The sequence below is a fragment of the Piliocolobus tephrosceles genome, chromosome 11, assembly GCF_002776525.5.
Source record: "Piliocolobus tephrosceles isolate RC106 chromosome 11, ASM277652v3, whole genome shotgun sequence".
NCBI classification, from domain to species: Eukaryota; Metazoa; Chordata; class Mammalia; order Primates; family Cercopithecidae; genus Piliocolobus; species Piliocolobus tephrosceles.
This window is the reverse complement of record NC_045444.1, coordinates 97,043,674-97,063,576: the sequence shown is the minus strand read 5'-3', so window position 1 is coordinate 97,063,576 and position 19,903 is coordinate 97,043,674. Positions and strand designations below refer to the sequence as shown.

The 19,903-nt window shown below is 37.1% G+C and overlaps 1 protein-coding gene across 3 annotated transcripts in view; it reads right to left on the bottom strand.

The window, feature by feature from the left end:
- The window catches only part of CPS1 (carbamoyl-phosphate synthase 1), a 191,680-nt gene that overhangs the window by 1,358 nt on the left and 170,419 nt on the right, over positions 1 to 19,903 (bottom strand). For all 3 annotated transcript variants that reach the window (XM_031936522.1, XM_023220178.2, XM_031936521.1), the window contains 8 exons: positions 18,712 to 18,819; positions 16,971 to 17,060; positions 15,029 to 15,199; positions 12,505 to 12,579; positions 9,469 to 9,567; positions 2,792 to 2,851; positions 1,923 to 2,035; positions 622 to 751 (listed from right to left, as the gene is read on the bottom strand). In XM_031936522.1, the coding sequence (XP_031792382.1) occupies positions 622 to 751; positions 1,923 to 2,035; positions 2,792 to 2,851; positions 9,469 to 9,567; positions 12,505 to 12,579; positions 15,029 to 15,199; positions 16,971 to 17,060; positions 18,712 to 18,819 (846 nt within the window). The remainder of the gene's footprint in view (positions 1 to 621; positions 752 to 1,922; positions 2,036 to 2,791; positions 2,852 to 9,468; positions 9,568 to 12,504; positions 12,580 to 15,028; positions 15,200 to 16,970; positions 17,061 to 18,711; positions 18,820 to 19,903) is intronic.

Sequence of the window (19,903 nt, the reverse complement as noted above, 5' to 3'; positions counted from 1 at the left end):
CTTATTTGATGGAGACTTTCTGCCGCATCTCAGACCTCACCATGGGAAATCTCTTTTGTATCTCGGACGTCACTGTGAATAAGTTTATTTCTCCTCCCATGGGGATTAAAACTGATTCTGGATAAAAAATAAATACGATAGGCAGAAAGCTAATGGGTCTCCATTCTGTTTCTCCCTGTGATAAATTCGATGGGTCATGTCCAAGTGAAACTGAACATGCCTCATGCAATCATTTTCTGTGAATTGAACAAGCACTTGTGCTACATCTGGACCACCATTAACCTGTTGCTTTTATGTGGTGGCTTTCATTTAGAAACAATGAAATAAAAGTCTGTATCTTTATTCCATGTCATGCTGTCACTTTTTATTCAAAGGATAATTGTAAGGAGAGAGCCATGACCATTCATGGCCTTTGATTATCTCAATTGCTTGATCACCAACTGTCCCATTTAAGCCAGGACCTACCATGTTAGCATCATTATTTTAGATTACTAAAAATTCCTCTCTACTCTGAAAATTACAAAGAGGGGAAAAGAGAGATGTGCATCTACTGATTACACTATTAAGGGAGGCACAGAAATAAAACTCCCATCCAGTCTATATCCAAGGAAAAGATTATACCTGAAAATTAGTGAGGAGAGGGATTCCACTATCAACAGCTGTCCTCCGAATCACATAATTATCATGGACAAATTTAGTGTTGTTGTTAGGAAGGTTAATCACTAGGTCAATGCTGCCATCTCTAATCAATCTGGAAAAGTAAACAAATAAAAACTTAAAGACGACAAGCCATATAGTTAGTTTATAAAATACCAACATAAATTGCTGTCTCAGCCATTCAAGTCAATGCCATTCTGAGTTGACTGCCATCTGCCCTCCTCTATTGCTAAGTCGATGTTTAAATTACACTTATATAGGGATTATAATTTTTATTGTGTTCTTGAAGGAATTCTGGTGCAAGTCTAATGGAATGCAGATGTTTGTTTCTCTTTAAAATGCTATCTGTTCGCTCATTAAGAATTGGTAATTTGATAGATATTTACTTATTTTTTAAAAAGAGGTGATCCCTCCATCACTGAATGCTCTTTCACCCCCATGCTCCCACTCCCACATTAAGTCTATTGCCTCCTAAGTAGTGCTAATTATTGTTTTACAATGCCCCAAACAAGGAGCTATTACATCCTTGGAAGCCTACTAAGGTTTGAACACAATGCCATTATTTTATTAAAGTGATAATAATTTAGGTGTTGTCTTCTCAAGAACGCTAACAGATAATATATTGCATAGAATGCACAGCCATTCTGTAGACTGTAATATCTTAAAATAGTTGAGAATTATCTCCCATGCACTTATGCCACATAGATCTTTAAGGGTTGATGTAATGGTATTCCTGCAGATTCACACAATCTGCTGAAATAAAATGTCTTATAAAATCTATAGTGATGACATGGTCTTAAGGCATAAAAACCTGGTCAAGGAATGACCAATTAGGTAATCCAATGGATGACATCATCATAGCACTCAACATAGGTTCCTGTATGTAGTAAGTGCTCAACAAATTGATTTATTATGCACAACCTTAGTGAAATATAGCTGGTCATCTTATACTTGATATGCATATCTATACACAATATAAGTTTGACATGAAATATAAAATGCTGCATTACATTCTTCATGCTCTCACTTGTTTCAATCAAGGAAGCATCCTTACTAAGAAGTATTTTGAAACACGTTTCATATAACCATGTACGCATGACATTATATATTCCACAGTAATGGAGAGTGAAGCTTTACAATCATCCACAAATGTATTCATTTTTAAATTTGTTTTAAAAGACTTGCAATCAAGTAAGGTGAAATATTCATGTACTGGTTCTCAAATCCTCTAAATTATTTCAGAAAACAGTGTGCCCAGTTCTTACTTTCTGATGGAAGAGAGGCTGGGATTCTGTCCGTCTTGAGACGGCCATGCCACTGGGGTGGCGGGGACATTGTTGGCGTTGAGCCAGTCTGATGTGGCTTCCGTGCCAAAGAGCTGCATTTAAAATGAAAAAAATCAATTACTGTATCACAGTGATTTCTTATTTTTATAGAACATGTAATTTACAACAGAAGAAGAAATTACTGAACATGAGAAGTAGTGTAATGCCATTGATAGAGACTTGGACTCAGAGTCCAGGGGCATGGGCACTTTAAATTTTTTTTATATGTTTGCAGTGATTTAAAAAACTTAACCTCAATTTTATTTGCTTTTGCATTTTAATAATTATGCATTTAATTTGAATTTAATAATTCAATGACAATTTCTCATAAATTTAATAATTTCTCAATTATTCACGGCTAATTCCTTGTTATCAGGTCAACAAATCCCCATGGCCACAGGCCCATCATAAGCCTTGGAAATAATTTGTTTTACTCAACCAGGCTTTGTATGGAGGTATTCACTGCAAAGAAGTTTTGCCTGTAAATGTCACAGCTAGAATCTATAACTTCATATGAAAAAAAAAGGAAAAACATATGGAAATGTATTGGAACTTTGTCTCAATTTTGCTTAAGCAAAACTTTCTCAGTTTTTAGCTGGCAACGTCTATTGAATTTGCGGTAATTTTGTTAAAAGTTAAAACCAGTCTTTTTAATGATTTTCCTCTAAGTTTTGAAACTACCAAGTTAGTTAAAGCTTTCATATCAAAAGGACATATTTTGGGCTATTTCTTTTCCAATATCCTGCAATATTTTCTTTTGTGGACTGATTCTATGCTGACAGAAAACAACTTAAAACTAATGAACATACCTTGAAACCTTCATTGTGTAATTGTTCAGCCACACCAAGGAATCTTGGCCGGAATGATTGCTGAAAAGAAATTTCACAAAATTCGCTTTCTGGATATACATGTTCTTCATTTAGTCATATAAAACATGGTATTTCCTTACAACGTCTTAAAAGACAATGCCACCTGCTTCCAGATGCTTTATATTCAAAAATGACACGTTTTATCCTTTTATCCTTCTATGGTGAGTATGAGTTTTAGCTATATCCCAATGTCAATGGAATTCCATCCACATTATCTTGATCGCCGCTTTTCACCTTGTTTTTAACTCCCTTTATTCTCTATTTAATCCACTTGGTCTTTGTAAGTTCAGATCCACCCCAGTTCTACAAGGACCCTTTTCCTGGTCAGGGAGGACTTAAAAGATACGTGGGTTAGGAGCCAGTACCGAGTCAGGCTAGCTGTTTTACCTATTCGACCTGCTCTTCTTCTTTTTTTTTTTCTTGAGATGGGGTTGTTTGCTCTTGTCGCCCAGTCTGGAGTGCAATGGCGTGATCTCGGCTCACTGCAACCTCCGCCTCCCGGGTTCAAGCGATTCTCCTGCCTCAGACTCCCGAGTAGCGGGGATTATAGGCATCCACCATCACGCCCAGCTAATTTTGTATTTTTAGTAGACGGGGTTTACATGTTTCCATGTTGGTCAAGCTGCTCTCAAATGCCCGACCTCACGTGATCCGCCCTCCTTGGCCTCCCAAAGTGCTGGGATTACAGGCGTGAGCCACTGCGCCAGGACTCAACCTGCTCTTGTTTCTAAATTCTAATTTTGTACTGCTCTTCAATAACTAGGCCATTTTCCTACTAACTCATGCACAAGTCCCTGCAATAATTCAATCATTGGAACTCATTTTTTCATTTACTCGGAGGCAATAAAAAGTTGTAGCTAAAGTATGAGCTCTAAAGTCAATTAGCTGCATTTCAAATCTTAGCTTTCACCATTCACTAGTGGTGTGTGCTTCAAAATGTTAATGACTTTGGCCTTCATTTCTTCATTTTTAAAACAGTGATGATAATAGTAGTATTTCTACTTTTTGAGGCTCCACACCTTATTAAACTGTGTGACCTTGAACATCTTACTTAACAACTGTATGATGCAGTTTCCTCATCTGTTACACAGGAATAGTAACAGTTCTTACGTTAGTACGAATGTTCAATAAACTAATTTAGAAGTAAGCACTACATAAGTATTAGTACTATAATTTCTTACAGTTACTTGCCTATTAATAGTTCTTAATAAATATTAATATAATTAAAATAATTGTTTTTTCAGCTCCCCCTAAAGACTAGATTCCTGCCCTTATATCCGAGTTTCCAAGCATGGGTTCCTCTACCCACGATGACACTTACAACCCAAACCGACTGCCCCCTCATTTATATGCATTTCATTTCCACACAGGCTTCTCTAATGCTCCATCTCACTGTTCAGATATTTTCCTACAGTCCATTGCTGTGTCCTTCCTAGGAACCCAGGTGGACCTGTCTAGTGTCCAGCCCTACCTTCCCTGGATTCCCGACCATTACCATCGGGGTTCCCTAGTTCTGAATATACTTTCTGTGATCAAGAGCTAGTGCTTGCAAGATAGTGGTCAGAATGAAAGAAAACAACACTAGGTGACCTACCCAAAGATCAAACCCTGACCTTGACTTCATTAACATGAGTGTCTGAGGAACTGAGCTGGCATATTTAAAATCATATACTGTTACAAACATATCCATTCTTCTTTAAATAGGAACATTCTTGTTGGTTTCCCTTGTAAAAAGGTTTTAAACAGATGACATAAGCTGGTTACTTCAGCAAATGTCTTGTAATCTGTTTATAAACCATATTAGCAATGGCTGGAAAAAATCAAATGATCTTATTTCAGAGTCAGAAACTAAGAACTGTGACAATAAAACACATATGATCCTTGCACAATTTTGATAATGTTTAGCCCATAACACCCTCTAATATTTATTTGCAGAGGCTTTCTGAGCACAGATCTAAATCCTAAGAAAAGACCCCAAAGACTATGTTCAAATATAAAATTCTTACAGATTCTGGCGCTCTCAATCCCAGAACTGCAGTTTTATAGGAGGAAACTATTGGCAAATAGAAAAGATAAATGTAACTGGATGAATTTCAGCTGAGGCAGGCTCAGGGGTTATTCATGACTGCCTTATAGAACATGAATTGTAACCATGCCCAGGACGGTAGCTTTTCATTTCCACTTAGGGCCAAACAGAAAAAATGAGCTTAGATGCAAGAAGTTCATGGTTAGACATAAAAAAAAAAAAAAAGTAAAAAATTAAGTAACTCTTAGTGACATCAAGATAATTGGTTAGACAGAAGAATAAGACAATTCAAGTTTGATTCTCCTCAGAAAAGTCAAAGGGCTAAATTTGATGGCATATAAAATTTTTTTCATGTTTTAAGATTCCTTGGTAAATAACAAATATATATATGCAATGTCTATGTATGAAATGTCCAAAATGAACTTCTGAATGTTGTTAAATCCCCCTAATATGGAACATTACATTGTGACCCTCTGCTAAACACAGAATAGACTTCAGTAAGTACCAAATCACATTAGAAGGCTTAGCATAATGATCTCCAACACTTACTACTTGAAACATTAATCATGCACTCAACTTTTCTCAATCTTTTATACTTTCCCCTAGCAAAAATTCCCTGATAACATGTTTGACAATAATAAGTGCTAACATAACTTTTAACCAGGTTTCTAAAGTACCATTGCTCAAGTAGAGTAGTTCTCAAATTGTGGTCCCTGGGAGAGCAGCATCAGCATTACCTGGGAATTTATTAAAAATATGAAAATTTGAACCCCACCCCAGATCTATTGAATCAGGAACTCTGGGAGTGCATCCTAGCAATTTGTTGTTTTACAAACCCTCCAGGTGATTTTGATACATACTTAAGTTTAGGAAACAGGGGAACAGGGGATAGGAAGACTATCCTCTACTCATTGTGTAATATGAGGTCAAGATTGCATTAACCTTGGCTAAAATCACCATGAAAAACATTGAGGGAGGAGTACTAGAATGTAATTTTTTTCTTTGCCATTTTAAAGTAAAATAAGTCAGCAAGTCCTCTAAGACCTGCAGACACCAGGCAGAACCTCGTTATGGAGCTGTTTCAGTGTTGTCCCCCAGGTGGAAAAGATAAATATCCAACATGACAGTATTGACAGTTCCCAGCCAGGGAACCACTCTACCTTCTGGTCTGGGTGTTGGCTTCCATAGGCACATTATAAACTTCTATCAAACATGTATTGAACACTTGTGACACATAAAACAGCCTCTCTACAAAAAGAAATTACAGCTGTCAGCTTGCATCTGAGTAGCCTCAGATTTAAAGGCTGATTGAAAATACCTGTGTAAGAAACCATTTGTTACTAAAGGTGAAAAGTACAAGCTGATTTATTTTCTTGGAAATGTTTATAAAGAAGACAGTCCTTTAAAAGTGAAAAATGTATATATATTTCCTCCAATGATCATTTTCACATTTATCCAACGCCTGGCTACAGAAAAGCAAGCCAAGTTAATACTCTGTGATGCCTGTGGATTCTCCGGGGACCTCGGGATTGGCAACTCTATGGTTGTTCCTAATGATTCCATATTAAAGATAAAAGGTTATTCATGCCACTTGGAGTTGTCTTTTCAAATAAAATGCTTGCTTTGTGTTTCTGAGCGATGCTGAAGCGCAGATGTCAGATTGGTGCTTGCCACTCCACAAGCATCACTGAATAGCCCAATCAGAGAGGAAAACACTGAGTGCTCTTGATCTACTCTAGAGTAAATCATTTATTGTTAAAGGGTCTTCCAGAAAACTTCTAAACAAGGCAGATTGCCTATTCACGGCAACTAAAAATAAATCCTAATGCAATGAAAGGTGGCTAGAAATATTACAGGAAAATCAAAGATGATTTTTGTTGCCACATAAACCTCTATTATGCCTGTCTTATGTTAGAAATGCCTTGGTAGAGACACAGGGCATGTAATAGATTTACAAAAATCCTTTGACAAAATCTACATCTTGATTCTTTTATTCTAAGTCCTAGTTATAAGACTGATGTTATGAATATTTCAAACTTCCCAGGTACTTTGACCCATCGGATTTAACTTTGGAAGACCAGAAACAGAGAGTCGGTATGTGTTAAGGAGTAGGGTGGGAAATAGAAAAGAAATTTAAAAGTTAGAAAGACTGCCATATAACAAGTTCTCTTGGAACTTCATAAGATAACTCACCTTCAACTAGATGCCTTCCATTGGATTTACTATTCCTAACCCCCATTTATATATTAGCAGTCCTTTTTTGTGCTATTTTCAGTTCTAACTTCAAATATCCAAAGTGTTTATACAAGTTCTTCTGACCAAGTGGGATCACGTTAAATAAAATGTTTTTTTAAAGTATAATGTATCCTAAAATATAGAACCCTAATTACTTTATCTGCAATTGCTATAAAGCTGCAGTTAAAAGTTGAGATTAGATTTGGCCCCATTCCAAGAAGTAGTCCAGTAAGTTTTATAGCTATTAACTCTCTATTTAGTATATTCTGTCATGCTTTTTCAGTTTATTAGACTAAGCATTTTTTAAAACATCATTAATGAAAATTCTTCATATAGTAATGAAGAAACTACACATTAGCTGATCAATTTTACCATGGCTGTAAATATTTTCTTAAGTATAATTTTAAGCATTCTTTAAATACTTTTTAATATATTTTTAAATCTGTGTCCGTATGCTCTCATGTACAGAAAGTTCTTCTCAACAACTCATGTAGCTGCTAGAACATTTATTTATTTAAAAGGGAAAGCATTGAAAGGTAGACTCTCAATAGACAGCACTCACTGCTTTAAGAAAACATTATTTTTTCTAATAAACCCTTTTTTCCCCTACAAAGCAAAATTCTGTCCACTGATGCCAAAATTATGCAAATACTTCAGAGGGATCAAATTAATTTTTGCTTCACATTTCCCTGCAGCACTAGAACCAAACAAGGCACAATTTTATACATCACTGCCTTCTTAAGATGGCATTTTAAGATGTTAGCACTATTATGATTAGATGTGAAGATGTGGACTAAGGGCATGGTCTCCTCTGAATGCCCCCAGGTCTCACATTAAACTTTAAGCCATAACTGGAAGTTGGGCAAATATTCTCCTACTTGGGACTTAATAATACTTAATATCCATTTATAACGTGATGAGTCTATCATATGGTGTGATTTGTCTCTAAACTGCCATTAAGCTTCACAATTGCAAGTCATCTTGTTAGCCTCTGCTCTAACTATTCACCATTGTCCTTCTGGTACCTTCATAAAGCAAAATCCCAAGTTACTCTTTGCAGAAACTTCTCCAAAGCCACTACCTGTATAGTCTCCCGAGTCTAATTTGCTAATATTAAGACACCCTAATGAGATGGAATCTAAAATAATCACCTACTGGCTTGAGAATACCTGGTACTGTTCTAATTATATTTTTATTGATTTTTATGTAGCCATGCAGAGTTTGAGCTTATTAAAAGCACAGTGGGGATATTATATAAGACCATTTGTTGTTTTTTTTATAGGAGCCAAGAATTACTAATCTCAAATAAAAATGACCAGTTGAGAAGCCTCTAGTATTTTTTTAGGAAATTTATAAACAGGACAGTTTGTACACATTTGCAATTAGTAATAGAAGTAGTTCCAAATAGTAATAAAAAGCATTCCAAATAGTAATAGAAGTTTCCTATCATTTTACCCTAAGATTTATATTTAACTTACATCAGTAAATTGATAATGCCTTTTTTTATTGCATAAAGATATCTATTTCACCCTACTTTGACCTAGAAGGCTTACCAATGAATATTATTTCAAGAACTTCCACAGTATACTATGAAATAAGCTGACTGTATTAGGTCCAGTAAGTCACTACCCTTCAAAAATTTTCAATCTGGAGTGTTAAGTTGAGAAATTTTATTAAATAACGTCCATGTATTCAACTTCGAATCCTTGGCATCTGGTAGTGATTGAAATGTGAAGGACTGAATGAATGAAAGGAAGGAAGGGGAGATGGTCAGGAGAGAACAGATGTGATTTCAGTTTGAGAAATGTTGGATTTGAGATATTCAAGTGGAGGTAAACAGATTGTTGGAAATATGAGATGGCTGAGGATGTAAATTTACAGGTGGTAGTTATAGATAGAAGAGTAGGTACTATAGACATGGATGAGTTGGCAAGGGGGAAAATCAAGAGACAGAAAAATATCAAGAGAAACAAACAGAGGAAGTGAGACCCAACCTCATTATAATGCCTATGTTCAGGAACTAAGGATGAAGAGCTAAGAGTAAAACATATAGAAAAGACAAAACCAAAGAATAAGGGATTCATTTTTTAAGGTACCCTGCATCCCATTTAGAACAAATATCCCTTTGCTAGAAACATTTTCTTTCTGTCTGTATTTTATTTTTGCATGAACTGATGCAACAGAAGGCAAAATCAAGAAGCAAATAGAGAAAAAATGTCCCTTCCTCCTGTAAATTGCCATAAATGGAAATGTAAAACAAATCTCCCTTCTTCTGTACCACAATTAACATTCTACCCTGCTCCTCCCCACTTACCGTGTATGACCATGGGCAAGCACACAGCCACAAACCACTTACCTGGATGCCAATCAGGATGCCTTTCTGGGGTATCTTAAATCCTGTGGAAAGCATTGCCTTTAGGAAGGCTGTATGAATACCCTCACCAAAGCAAGCCACCTGTTTAGAATAAATAAAAAATTAAAATAGAGGATGCAAAGAATAGTCAACCCCTCCTACCAAAAATTAAAATACACACACACACACACACACACACACACACACACACACACACACGCACAAATGGAAAGTACTTTACTCATAGACGCTTTCTGTAGATTTTATTAATATTGCCCAAAGACCATGCGATCTGAATCCAGGGATTAAAAGGCTGGCCAGGGCAGATGTATCTTATGTTTTTAATTAAGCATAATGAATGAATAAGCAATTCTTTCTCTATCCAACAACACTCAATGGAGCAACATAACTGGATTCTACTGTGAGTTATTTGGATACAAATCACAGCTTCTAGCCATAATGTGGTAAGTTTCCAAATGTTAATATGACTTACTGTTTAAATAACAGTATGTGTCATATATACTATGCAGCCGTGCATGAATTTACTGGTCAGTAGCTGAAATGCGTAACTGCTGAATTGGTTTGGAGTCATTTCATAGAGCTTATGAGACAGCCTTCTGAGAAATTTAATAACTCCATGAAAACCTCAAAGGAACCTGTTTTTTTTTTTTTAAAAAATCATTTTTATAAAATGAACCAAAACATCCTGCTACTAGTCCTGAATACCACAGTCATATGGGGAAAAAACAATTCCAAACAAACTAATATATATAGTAATGTTAGAGTATACAGAAGTTTCATTTAGGTTTACGGTAATTGTGCTACAATATAACTACAAGTCAAATAGCCAATGTAATTATAGAACAAGTGATATATTTGAACCTGATAGGAGTCAATTCTGCCATGTATATCAGCATTTGGCACAGGTACGGAACCACCATTAGAGTAAATACCACTGATGGCTAAATTCATTTCTTAAGCAAATTACCATTTCTGTGCAAGAAAAGTTCTTATGACTATAACCTTCAGTCGGTCACCAGTACGTGCAACTGCTGCTTTTCTCTCCACAGTGAACATTTTACTCAGTCAAGTACTGGGCAACTAACTTAAATAAGGTCAACCTAAGTTAATGAGTCTCAAATTCTACTGAAAAGAATTGGGTAATCTAATCATAAGTGCAGATGCTACCACACAGACAAAGTTTTAAAAATTGTCTACAGAACCATAGAAAGGATTTAAATGTGCCATTAAAGATCAGGACTAACATCCCCACTTTACCACTAGGAACATAAAATGTCCCTTACTTATATCAGTAGCTAGATGTTTAATCCTACAGTAAGCCATTTGGACACTGAAAATGTCTCTTTGAAGCATAATTGAGATTTTACTAAGCTAGAATTCTGATTTCAGTAATAAAACAGACCTCGTAATATTTTACTTTATGACACTTGGAAATATGACCCTTTCAAACAATGGAAGAATTCTCTTTATACTTGAGAAACACATATAACAAAGGGGAGCTGAATTTCTCATTCTTTTCCTATTTTTATATTTCAATAACTCCCATAACGTATGTGTGGATGCAGAATGAACATAAGCACTGAAAACAAATTTGCCATGCTAAAGAGAACAGCATGGGCCGGGCGTGGTGGCTCATATCTGTCGCGGGTGGATCACCTTAGGTCGGGAGTTTGAGACCAGCCTGACCCACATGGAGAAACCTCGTCTCTACTAAAAATACAAAATTAGCCAGGCATAGTGGCACATGTCTGTAATCCCAGCTACTCGAGAGGCGAGGCACGAGAATCGCTTGAACCCAGGAGGCAGAGGTGGCAGTGAGCCGAGATCGTGCCACTGCACTCCAGCCTGGGCAACAAGAGCGAAACTCCATTTCAAAAAAAAAGGGAAGAAAGAAAACAGTATTGAGGAAAATACATCTCTCTCTCTGATCTGAACCCTGGGCCAGCTAAATCAGCCTTACTAGTAGTAGTTACCATGGGATCAAGAAGAACCTGAAGACTGTCTCCTTACACCGACTGGAGATGTAGCATTCATAGCGCCTTCATTTAAAAGTAAGGTTTTTTTGCCCTTAAATTAAAAGAAGCAACAAAGAGGCAAATAGTCCCCTTTCTAAGAGTCGAAATACAAATAGGACAGCCATTTATTCCTGACTGCCTGCATTCTTGTTTCACTTGGTTTCTCACCACAAATCTTGCTTGTAACCAGGCAACCATATAAAACATCACGTACTTTGTTGCAATTAAGTATTTTCTCCTTTTAGGTTTTCCTTAATACCAAGAGGAAACAATGATTGCTCCCAGTCTGATATTGCCACTCGGATGTGCACTGATGAGAATCTGAAGGTTGTATCTAGTAAATCTGTCAAGGGCTAGGTGATTCACAAAATGTCCTGACACTGACATGGAGAGAACTTTCTAGAATCTGACAGCTCTTTATAAGAAACACATTTCACAATCCTAAAGAAACCTTCAGCTGACACAGCCTCAACACAAGTGAAGAGGGACATCCAGTGGCCAATTCCATTATGGTTTTTAGATAATCCCCAGGAGGTTAAAAGTAGTCCTGAAATTTTGTATGTATCTGCAGATTCCACAATGTTTAGGTCTATGATCTTTATAATGTTGTCATTCTCCATATTACTAGTAAAAATCAAATGATCTAATTTCATGGCAGCGAGGCAGGGAATGAGGTGCTGTTACAGAGAGACCTGAGAACCTTTAAATAAAAAGACATAGAAGATACTTACTTGGATATATAGATAAATACTTGGAAGATGTTCTCATGTGAAAATGAATTAGGAACACGTGTATTATATTCCCATGTTAAAATATAAATAAGAATTTAGATCCTATTCCAAATAGAAGTAAAATATTTTTCAAATTCAAAATTCATAAGCCCTTTGAGTCTTACTCTGATGGCAGAAGTTTGTATTCCCTTTATTTTACTGTATTCAAATCATAAAACCTTAGATTTCAAAGTAGATTTAATGAACGCTTCCATGGATTATTAACTAGTTACCTCTCCAGTGGAAGCCATTTCACATCTCAGAATGGGGTCAGCATCCCTCAACCGGGGCCAGGAAAACATGGGAGCCTGTCGGAAAAAAAACAGGGAGAAAAATTATGTGAGGGAAAAGTAGAAAACGAGTAAGAGAGGATAAATATATTTAGCGAATCATCTCTCACAGGGTTCACTTAGGCTACAGTAGACATGTACAAAATCTCTTGGGTCCAAGCATCTGACTTGAAAAATAGCTTTAAAACTCCATTCCAAGAATTTCTTGAGCTCTTGGCCAAAACTTTAGGTTAAATAATCACAAATTAATTCTGTAAATAGGGCCCCTGAGACCAGTCGGGACCAGTGTTTCTAATCTGGCCCATGCATATTCCTATTGGAATGATTTCAAAGTCCACTGGGCATTGGTCTCTCCAGACAGAGTTCAAACACATTTTTTCTCTTTGATAGGCTTTGGAAACATTCCTCTTCTTGTTCTGATCATTTGAACTTGCAACAAGCCACCTTGCCAGAAATGGCTGTCTGTAAGCCAGCTTCTGAGACATTAAACTGTTGTTGACACCTCTTAAAAGCTTTGAAAAACATTCTGCTTGGAAACACTTTTGTGCAGAACATTCATATGAACTAGAATATAGGAGTGCCTCCTTTTCATTTATTTTGCTGATGCAATTCGTGAAGAACCAAGTTCTTGTTTCTTGCTATATGTCCACTTATCTGGCACATGGAGGAATTTTATCAATTTCTCCATTTATTCTGGCACCCAATCTAAATTATGATGGGAATTCTAGCTCGGGAGTCATTTCACTGGATCATCTTGGCTAAGTTACATATTTCTGCACTTCAGCTTCCCTATTTCCCCATCTGTTGATACCCACTAGCCTCACTAGGCTATTAAGATTGACAATGAATAAGTAATTTGAAAAAACTTAAGATTTATATACACTGCTAACTAGGGAATGAGTAAGCTGGAAGACACAGTGCATTTAAAAAATGCTTATCTACCTGTAGTCCCAGTACTTTGGGAGGCCGAGGCAGGTGGATCACTAGAGGTCAGGAGTTTAAGACCAGCCTTGCCAAAATGGCAAAACCCCATCTCTACTAAAAATATAAAAATTAGCTGGTTGTGGTGGCATGTGCCTGTAATCCCAGTTACTTGGGGGGCTGAGGAGGGAAAATCGCTTGAACCTGGAAGGTAGAGGTTGCAGTGAGCTGAGATCGTGGCACTGCACTCCAGCCAGGGTGACACAGTGAGACTCCATCTCAAAACAAAACAAAACAAAAAAAAAAAATGCATATCTATCCATCAATATTATTTTTAGTTAAAAATTCATTTATCAATTTACTAAAAGAAATAAGCATACTCCTATAACTTGGAATAAAGAAACATGAACTTAAAATCCATATATAGAATCTCCAGTGAAAAAAAAATTTTTCTCTATTTTTCTACTAAAAGATTTAACGATATATTTGTGTCATAGTCTCCAGGAATAAAATGCCACCCCTCCTCCCAATATAAAAAGTCACATTCCATCTCAATGCACTATAAAATTCAAGGCATCCTACATTATCAGCTTAAGCAAGATTAATACAGATTTTTAAATTCACAGCTTCAACTTAAAGTTCCCATCATAAAAATCAAAAGTCCAAGTCTGAGCTGTAACACAATTATGGCTGAGGTGACTAGTACATATAGGAACAGAAACCTTTTGAAAACATCAGAAATTTGTCAATTTTACATAAATATATCAATATTAATGTTACATAAATATTAATATCATTGTGCTCTTCATCTACGTAATTCAAATACGTTTATGTATCACCAATCCTTATTCCTGTCCAGCCAAGTAGTTAAAGGTCATAGTTCTGTGCACAATCATAATGATGCAGCTAGAAGATCACAATGGCATTATTAAGGTATAACTTAAAATATACATATGTATTGGAAATTTGTGAACAAAGTTTAAATTTTCCTGGTTACTCTTTCTAAAGGTGTCATCAATTTCAACAACCTGACAGCACCATATACAGCAACAGCTGTCTCAATTTTTCAAATGGAAAAATTATGCCACTGAAGAAAATATGTACTAAGCAAAGGTGGTCAATGTGGTAGGAATTTAGCCAACCCCCACAGGGTAACCCTCTTTACGAAAGTCATGTAAGACTGGGCACAATTCAAGCTTTATCCTAACAAAGTATGTCCTGGATTTCTGTTTACCAGCTAAACTAGCACCATCATGTGTCAGCTGCATAAAAAGCTGATAATTCACTCAGTTACTTGGTTTTGAAGTTATGCAATTCTAGATGGTTTTTAAAAAATTTTTGAAATGTACAATAGTTCACATAAAGTTGCCTATAGTACAACTGCAGTACATTATCGAAAGGAAACATAAATCTCTAGTCCAACCCTTTGGTTAGAAGGTTTTAAAAGTAACAAGATTTTTGATGACAAATTGTTCCTTTAATTTCACTAGAACTCATAAAATGACTAATACATTTCAAAAATGACTAACATTTTTGAAAATGTTACCTTAATTGCAACATAGTCAGCAGGAATTATGGGATGGTCCAATGTTGGAAGAGGTTTCTCATCAACATTCTCTCCAATCATCACCTTGGTGGCCACATCAATGAAGTCAACCCCGAGAGTCTTGGAAACAAAGGGGAAGGATCGAGAAGCTCTCAAGTTACACTCAATCACCTGAAGAGATAAAATTCAAAATGAGAAAGAGGACATTGAGAGCCAGTAACAACAATATTAATATTCTCTCTACCACTGGTTTCCAGCTGTTATTAACTGGGGACCAGCTCTTGTTTTGCTAATCTTATCTCTTTTATCCTCACTGCTTGGATTTTTCCTGATACTTTCAGTCAGTATCTCTGAACTCTGACTTTTTTCATGCCTTTTTCCAAATTGCATTCCCGCGCACTGCTGATGGGTTTAGTTTAATGCAGAGCTCAAATAATGTCATACCCCTCCTGACAACCTTCGCTGGATGTCCACTGGCATCAGATTAAAGTCTAATCCCTGAAGGGCTTCCGTCCTCTTGCTTCAATGGACCTCACTATCTTTATCTTATACTACTCTCCTGGACTCAATCTTACTTCCCCAGTTCACTCGTTTTACTCAGTAAAATCATCTGATTCAACTGAACTATTTACTGTCTCCAAATATGCTCTTTTTTCACCTTTACAGATGATGTTCTAGCTATATGTAATAATCTCTCTACCATCCTTGTCAAAATTCCAACCATTTTGCAAGATCCAGTTCACAATACAAAATCTACCCTGAAGTCTTTTATGATGTACCCCTAACCAAGCATAGGATGCTCAAGTACATGTTCGTGCACACACACACTGGTGAATGTGCCCTCTCTGCTCTACAAGTCCAATACCATTTTATTTGTACATCCCCTCTAGCAACTGTGATACTGTACTTTATAGTTTTCTACAAATTTATCTTCTTCCAAACCTTCACTAAATTACAGGATTTTTGAGAGCAGAGGCTTGCCTATACATTTTTGCAGCCACCATCTGGCTGCAAGTAAGAGGTAAATCAATATTGGTTACTACTATGGTTTGGATACGGTTGGTCCCCATCAAAACTCGTGTTGAAATTTGGTCCCCAATGTGGCCGTGATGGAAACTGGAGCCTAGTGGGAGGTTTTTCGGTCACAGGGGTGGATTTTTCATGAATAAATTAATGCTCTCCTGTTGGGGTGAGTTCTCAGTCTGGTAGGAGTAAATTAATTCTTATAACAGTGGGCTGTTAAAAAGTCCGGTTTCTTCAGTTTCTCTCCCTCACTTTCTCTCTCACCATCTGATTTCTCTTTCCACTCCCTTTCCACTCTCCACCATGAATGGAAGCAGCCTGAGACCCTTACCAGATGCAGCTTTCCAATCTTAGACTTTCTAGTCACCAGAATCATAAGCCAAGTAAACCCCTTTTCTCTGTAAGTTATACCCAGACTCAGGTATTCTGTTATAGCAACACAAAACAGACTAAGGCAGTTACTGATTGGCTAAACTAAGACTAAATTAATTAGGACTAATCTAGTTCATTTATCTTTTTTTTTTTTTTTTTTTTTTTGCAAATGGTATCGTCTCTGGGTAAGGAGTAAAGGAGAATTTCAGTACATGTAATTTATGACTACTCTACACATTCAGTTCATTTATGATAGTCTGTCTCACTGTATCCATCTATACTACACTATAGGTGCCATACAGTGACTTTCCCAATGGATCAGTGTGCTTTACAAAGCTGTAACTGACTTATCAGTGCCACCAAGAGCCTGGGCCTTCAAATAAGGTAGACGTTATATGCTATGCATCATTCCACACTAAGACACAAACAGATCCAGGGGTCTCAGTTGCTCTTTGTCTGGTGTTCACAGAGAAGATTACCAGAGAGATGCAAACCAACATGAGTAACATAGTGGTGGTGTCCTCTCAGGCACCTTGGCATTTCTTACCAAGACATCATTTCCTTTGACAAGAAATTGGACGTTGAATGGACCAGAGATGGCAAAAGCCTTTGCAATCTTCCGGGTAGCATCCTTCACCTAAATTAAAAAGGATAATCATATAGTGTGCTAAAGAGCATATCTTAGTTTTTGAAAACTTTCTAAAAGGCACAGTACCTTAAATTTGGATGTCTTTAATTTCTCTTTACAGAGAGCTATATATCTACATTAATAATTATAATGGAGGGCACTATTAGCCTTCTATTAACAAAATAATATGCAATAAATACACACCAAATAATAGGAACGAAAAGAACAAATAATTTTACACGATTATCTCTCTGCCAAATTCCCCTATCTGCCTACAATTATATAACCTGGTTTTACATTGAGGGTTAAATGGAATCCTTTCAGTCTCATTGCTTTAGCACCAGAAACTGCAGTCCAACCTCTATATCAATGTAATGACCTACCTGCTGGGAGGTACAGGCCCTGAAATTACATGGTACTGCAAAGAGACCAGAGAGATTTCTTTTATGTTGCTTTTCTGTTGCCCTGGACTCTACAAGGTTAGATATTATGTTTGGAAGGAAACAGTGTTTCCCTGCAGGGAGGCCCTGCATGTCACATGCAGGAATCCCTGTATTCAACCAGAGCCAGAATGTCCCCATGCCAAGAGAGGGTATTGATTACAAAAAGCAAGAGTTCCTCTCTCATTATGCTCACGAGAGTGGTTCAGCAATGTAATTGGGTATAAAAGGAAGTAGAGTCTATGACACATTGAACTCTGAGAGATTTCGAAAATCCTGAGTTCTGAGGATCATTTATCCTGACAGGAGAAACTGCTGTACATTTGAGATCCAAGGACTTCTTTTCTTTTATGCTTCTGCTATTACAAAGTATCCTGCTACCTCTGCCTTCTAGAACAAAGACCTTCAGAATCCAGCCCAATGTACAACCAGAGAGACGGGTCTGCCTGGATTCTGGTGGGAGGGTCACTGGAAAAGCTCACTAAAAGGAGCTGAGCCTGATCTAATATACCTAAAGACTAATGGGACCGCCTCAAAGGTTATTTAAGATGATAGGCTCTAAATGTACACCTAGCAGTGCATATTGAGAACTAAGGCAGAGTCATTATTTTTGGGACATTCTTTATAAGACTGGCTCTCAAAGAGAGCTCAAATGAGATATCAGAAAGTGCTGTTTGGAGGTGAAATCAAGGGTGAGGAGAGAAAACATAGATTCCAGAAAGTTCTCAAGTGACTGGTCCACAGCTGTTTCCCCACTCCTACCTGAGAAGCATTGCTTCAGATGCTGCTCACCTGTGTGTGGCCCTGAAACATTAGAATCGCCGGGAGCAGCAGTTCTCTATCATCCCCAGACTAGCAGCGATAGCGTCACCTTAGGACTTGTGAAAAATGCAAATTCTGGGGCCTGATCCAGAAATATGAAATCAGAAACTGGCGGATGGAGTCCAGCAATGTGTTTAACAAGCTCTCCAGGTGTCTGTGACGCACATTCAAGTTTGACAACACTTGTACTCGCATACAACCAAAGGGGCTCAAAAGGACAGTGAAGAAAATTGTTATCTTTAGAATACCCAGGTGACTCAGAGCAAGGAAGTTAGCCTCATCATTAAATTTAACCTGAAGCATATCTTACATTGCTATCTAGCTTTAAAAAAAAAAATTAGGTGTTTTTTTTTCCCCTCATTGTTGCCTTTTCCCTTCCACTTTTATTTATAAATGACCTTTTCAATGGCCCCTTGGCTGATGGTTTGTGTGGGCAGCATCAGAGTGGCATCTCCCGAGTGGACACCTGCATCTTCAACATGTTCGGAGATGGCATGAGAGATAACCTGGCCAAAACAAAGGAAACTATTTTAGAAAGAGTTTTCAGGTACCTCCTTCAAGAATGCTACTCCCTCATCCTCTCCTTTGATCCTAACAGATGCACTGAGCATGGACCAGTTCCCTTGCTGCATTCTTGATGAGAGCAGTAGAAAGTGCTGCCTCCATGTGCAGTAACAGATTGCCTCTAGAGGCAGCTTAGAGTGGCTGAGAGCCTACCTCCCTCATCCACTGATTAGCATTGGTATAAGTAATAGGAAAAGAGTAAAACTAAACAAATTCATATTGACGTTTAAGAATGGGATAGGCAACTAAAGCATTTGAAAAGCACTGAAAATATCTTCATCTTTTAGGCACTGGGAAAGAAAAGAAGATGGGACAGCTCAATATCTATCTAGGTAAATGGCACAACTTAGGTGGACTAAAAATAAGTCTCAAAGATCTCATCAAGAGATCATTAAATGGAAGTTTGAAAGAGGAAGGAGTCAAAAGGAAAATATTTTAGTCCTTTTTTAGAAGTAAGGAAACAAAAGCAATGTAATAATAAATAACCCAGGTTCATGTGACTGGTATGTGACTGAGTTAGGATTTTGAATCATATCTGTCAGATTCCAAAGTCTATGGTCTCAATCACTATAACCCATATGTTAATAATATGTGTGTCCTTGGGAAATGGCGAAGCTGAGAGTAAGGGAGAATAATTGGGTGGGTATAAAAGACTTAAGCAAATCTCTTATGTCATTTATTTATCAGATTTATAAACGTCTTAAAACAGAGTGACATTTGAGTTTCCATCCTTCTGTTCTGTGACCTGGGCAAAGTGCTTTACTTGCTTAGCCTTGGTTTATGATAAGATAGGAATAACCTGCTCATAGCATGTTGGTAAGGATAAAAGAGACCACATATAAGTAAGAGCTCATTTTTTACAAGAGCTTATTTATAAAATAATAAGAGCTCATTTTTGGTGAAGTGTCTAGAAAAGGGGAGGCATTCACCCCACCGAGCTCAGCAACAATCATAATATACCTGCAGTTCTATGTCCATTTCTTAGCACGGCAATTTAAAAACTATGTGAATAACCTGGAACATTTC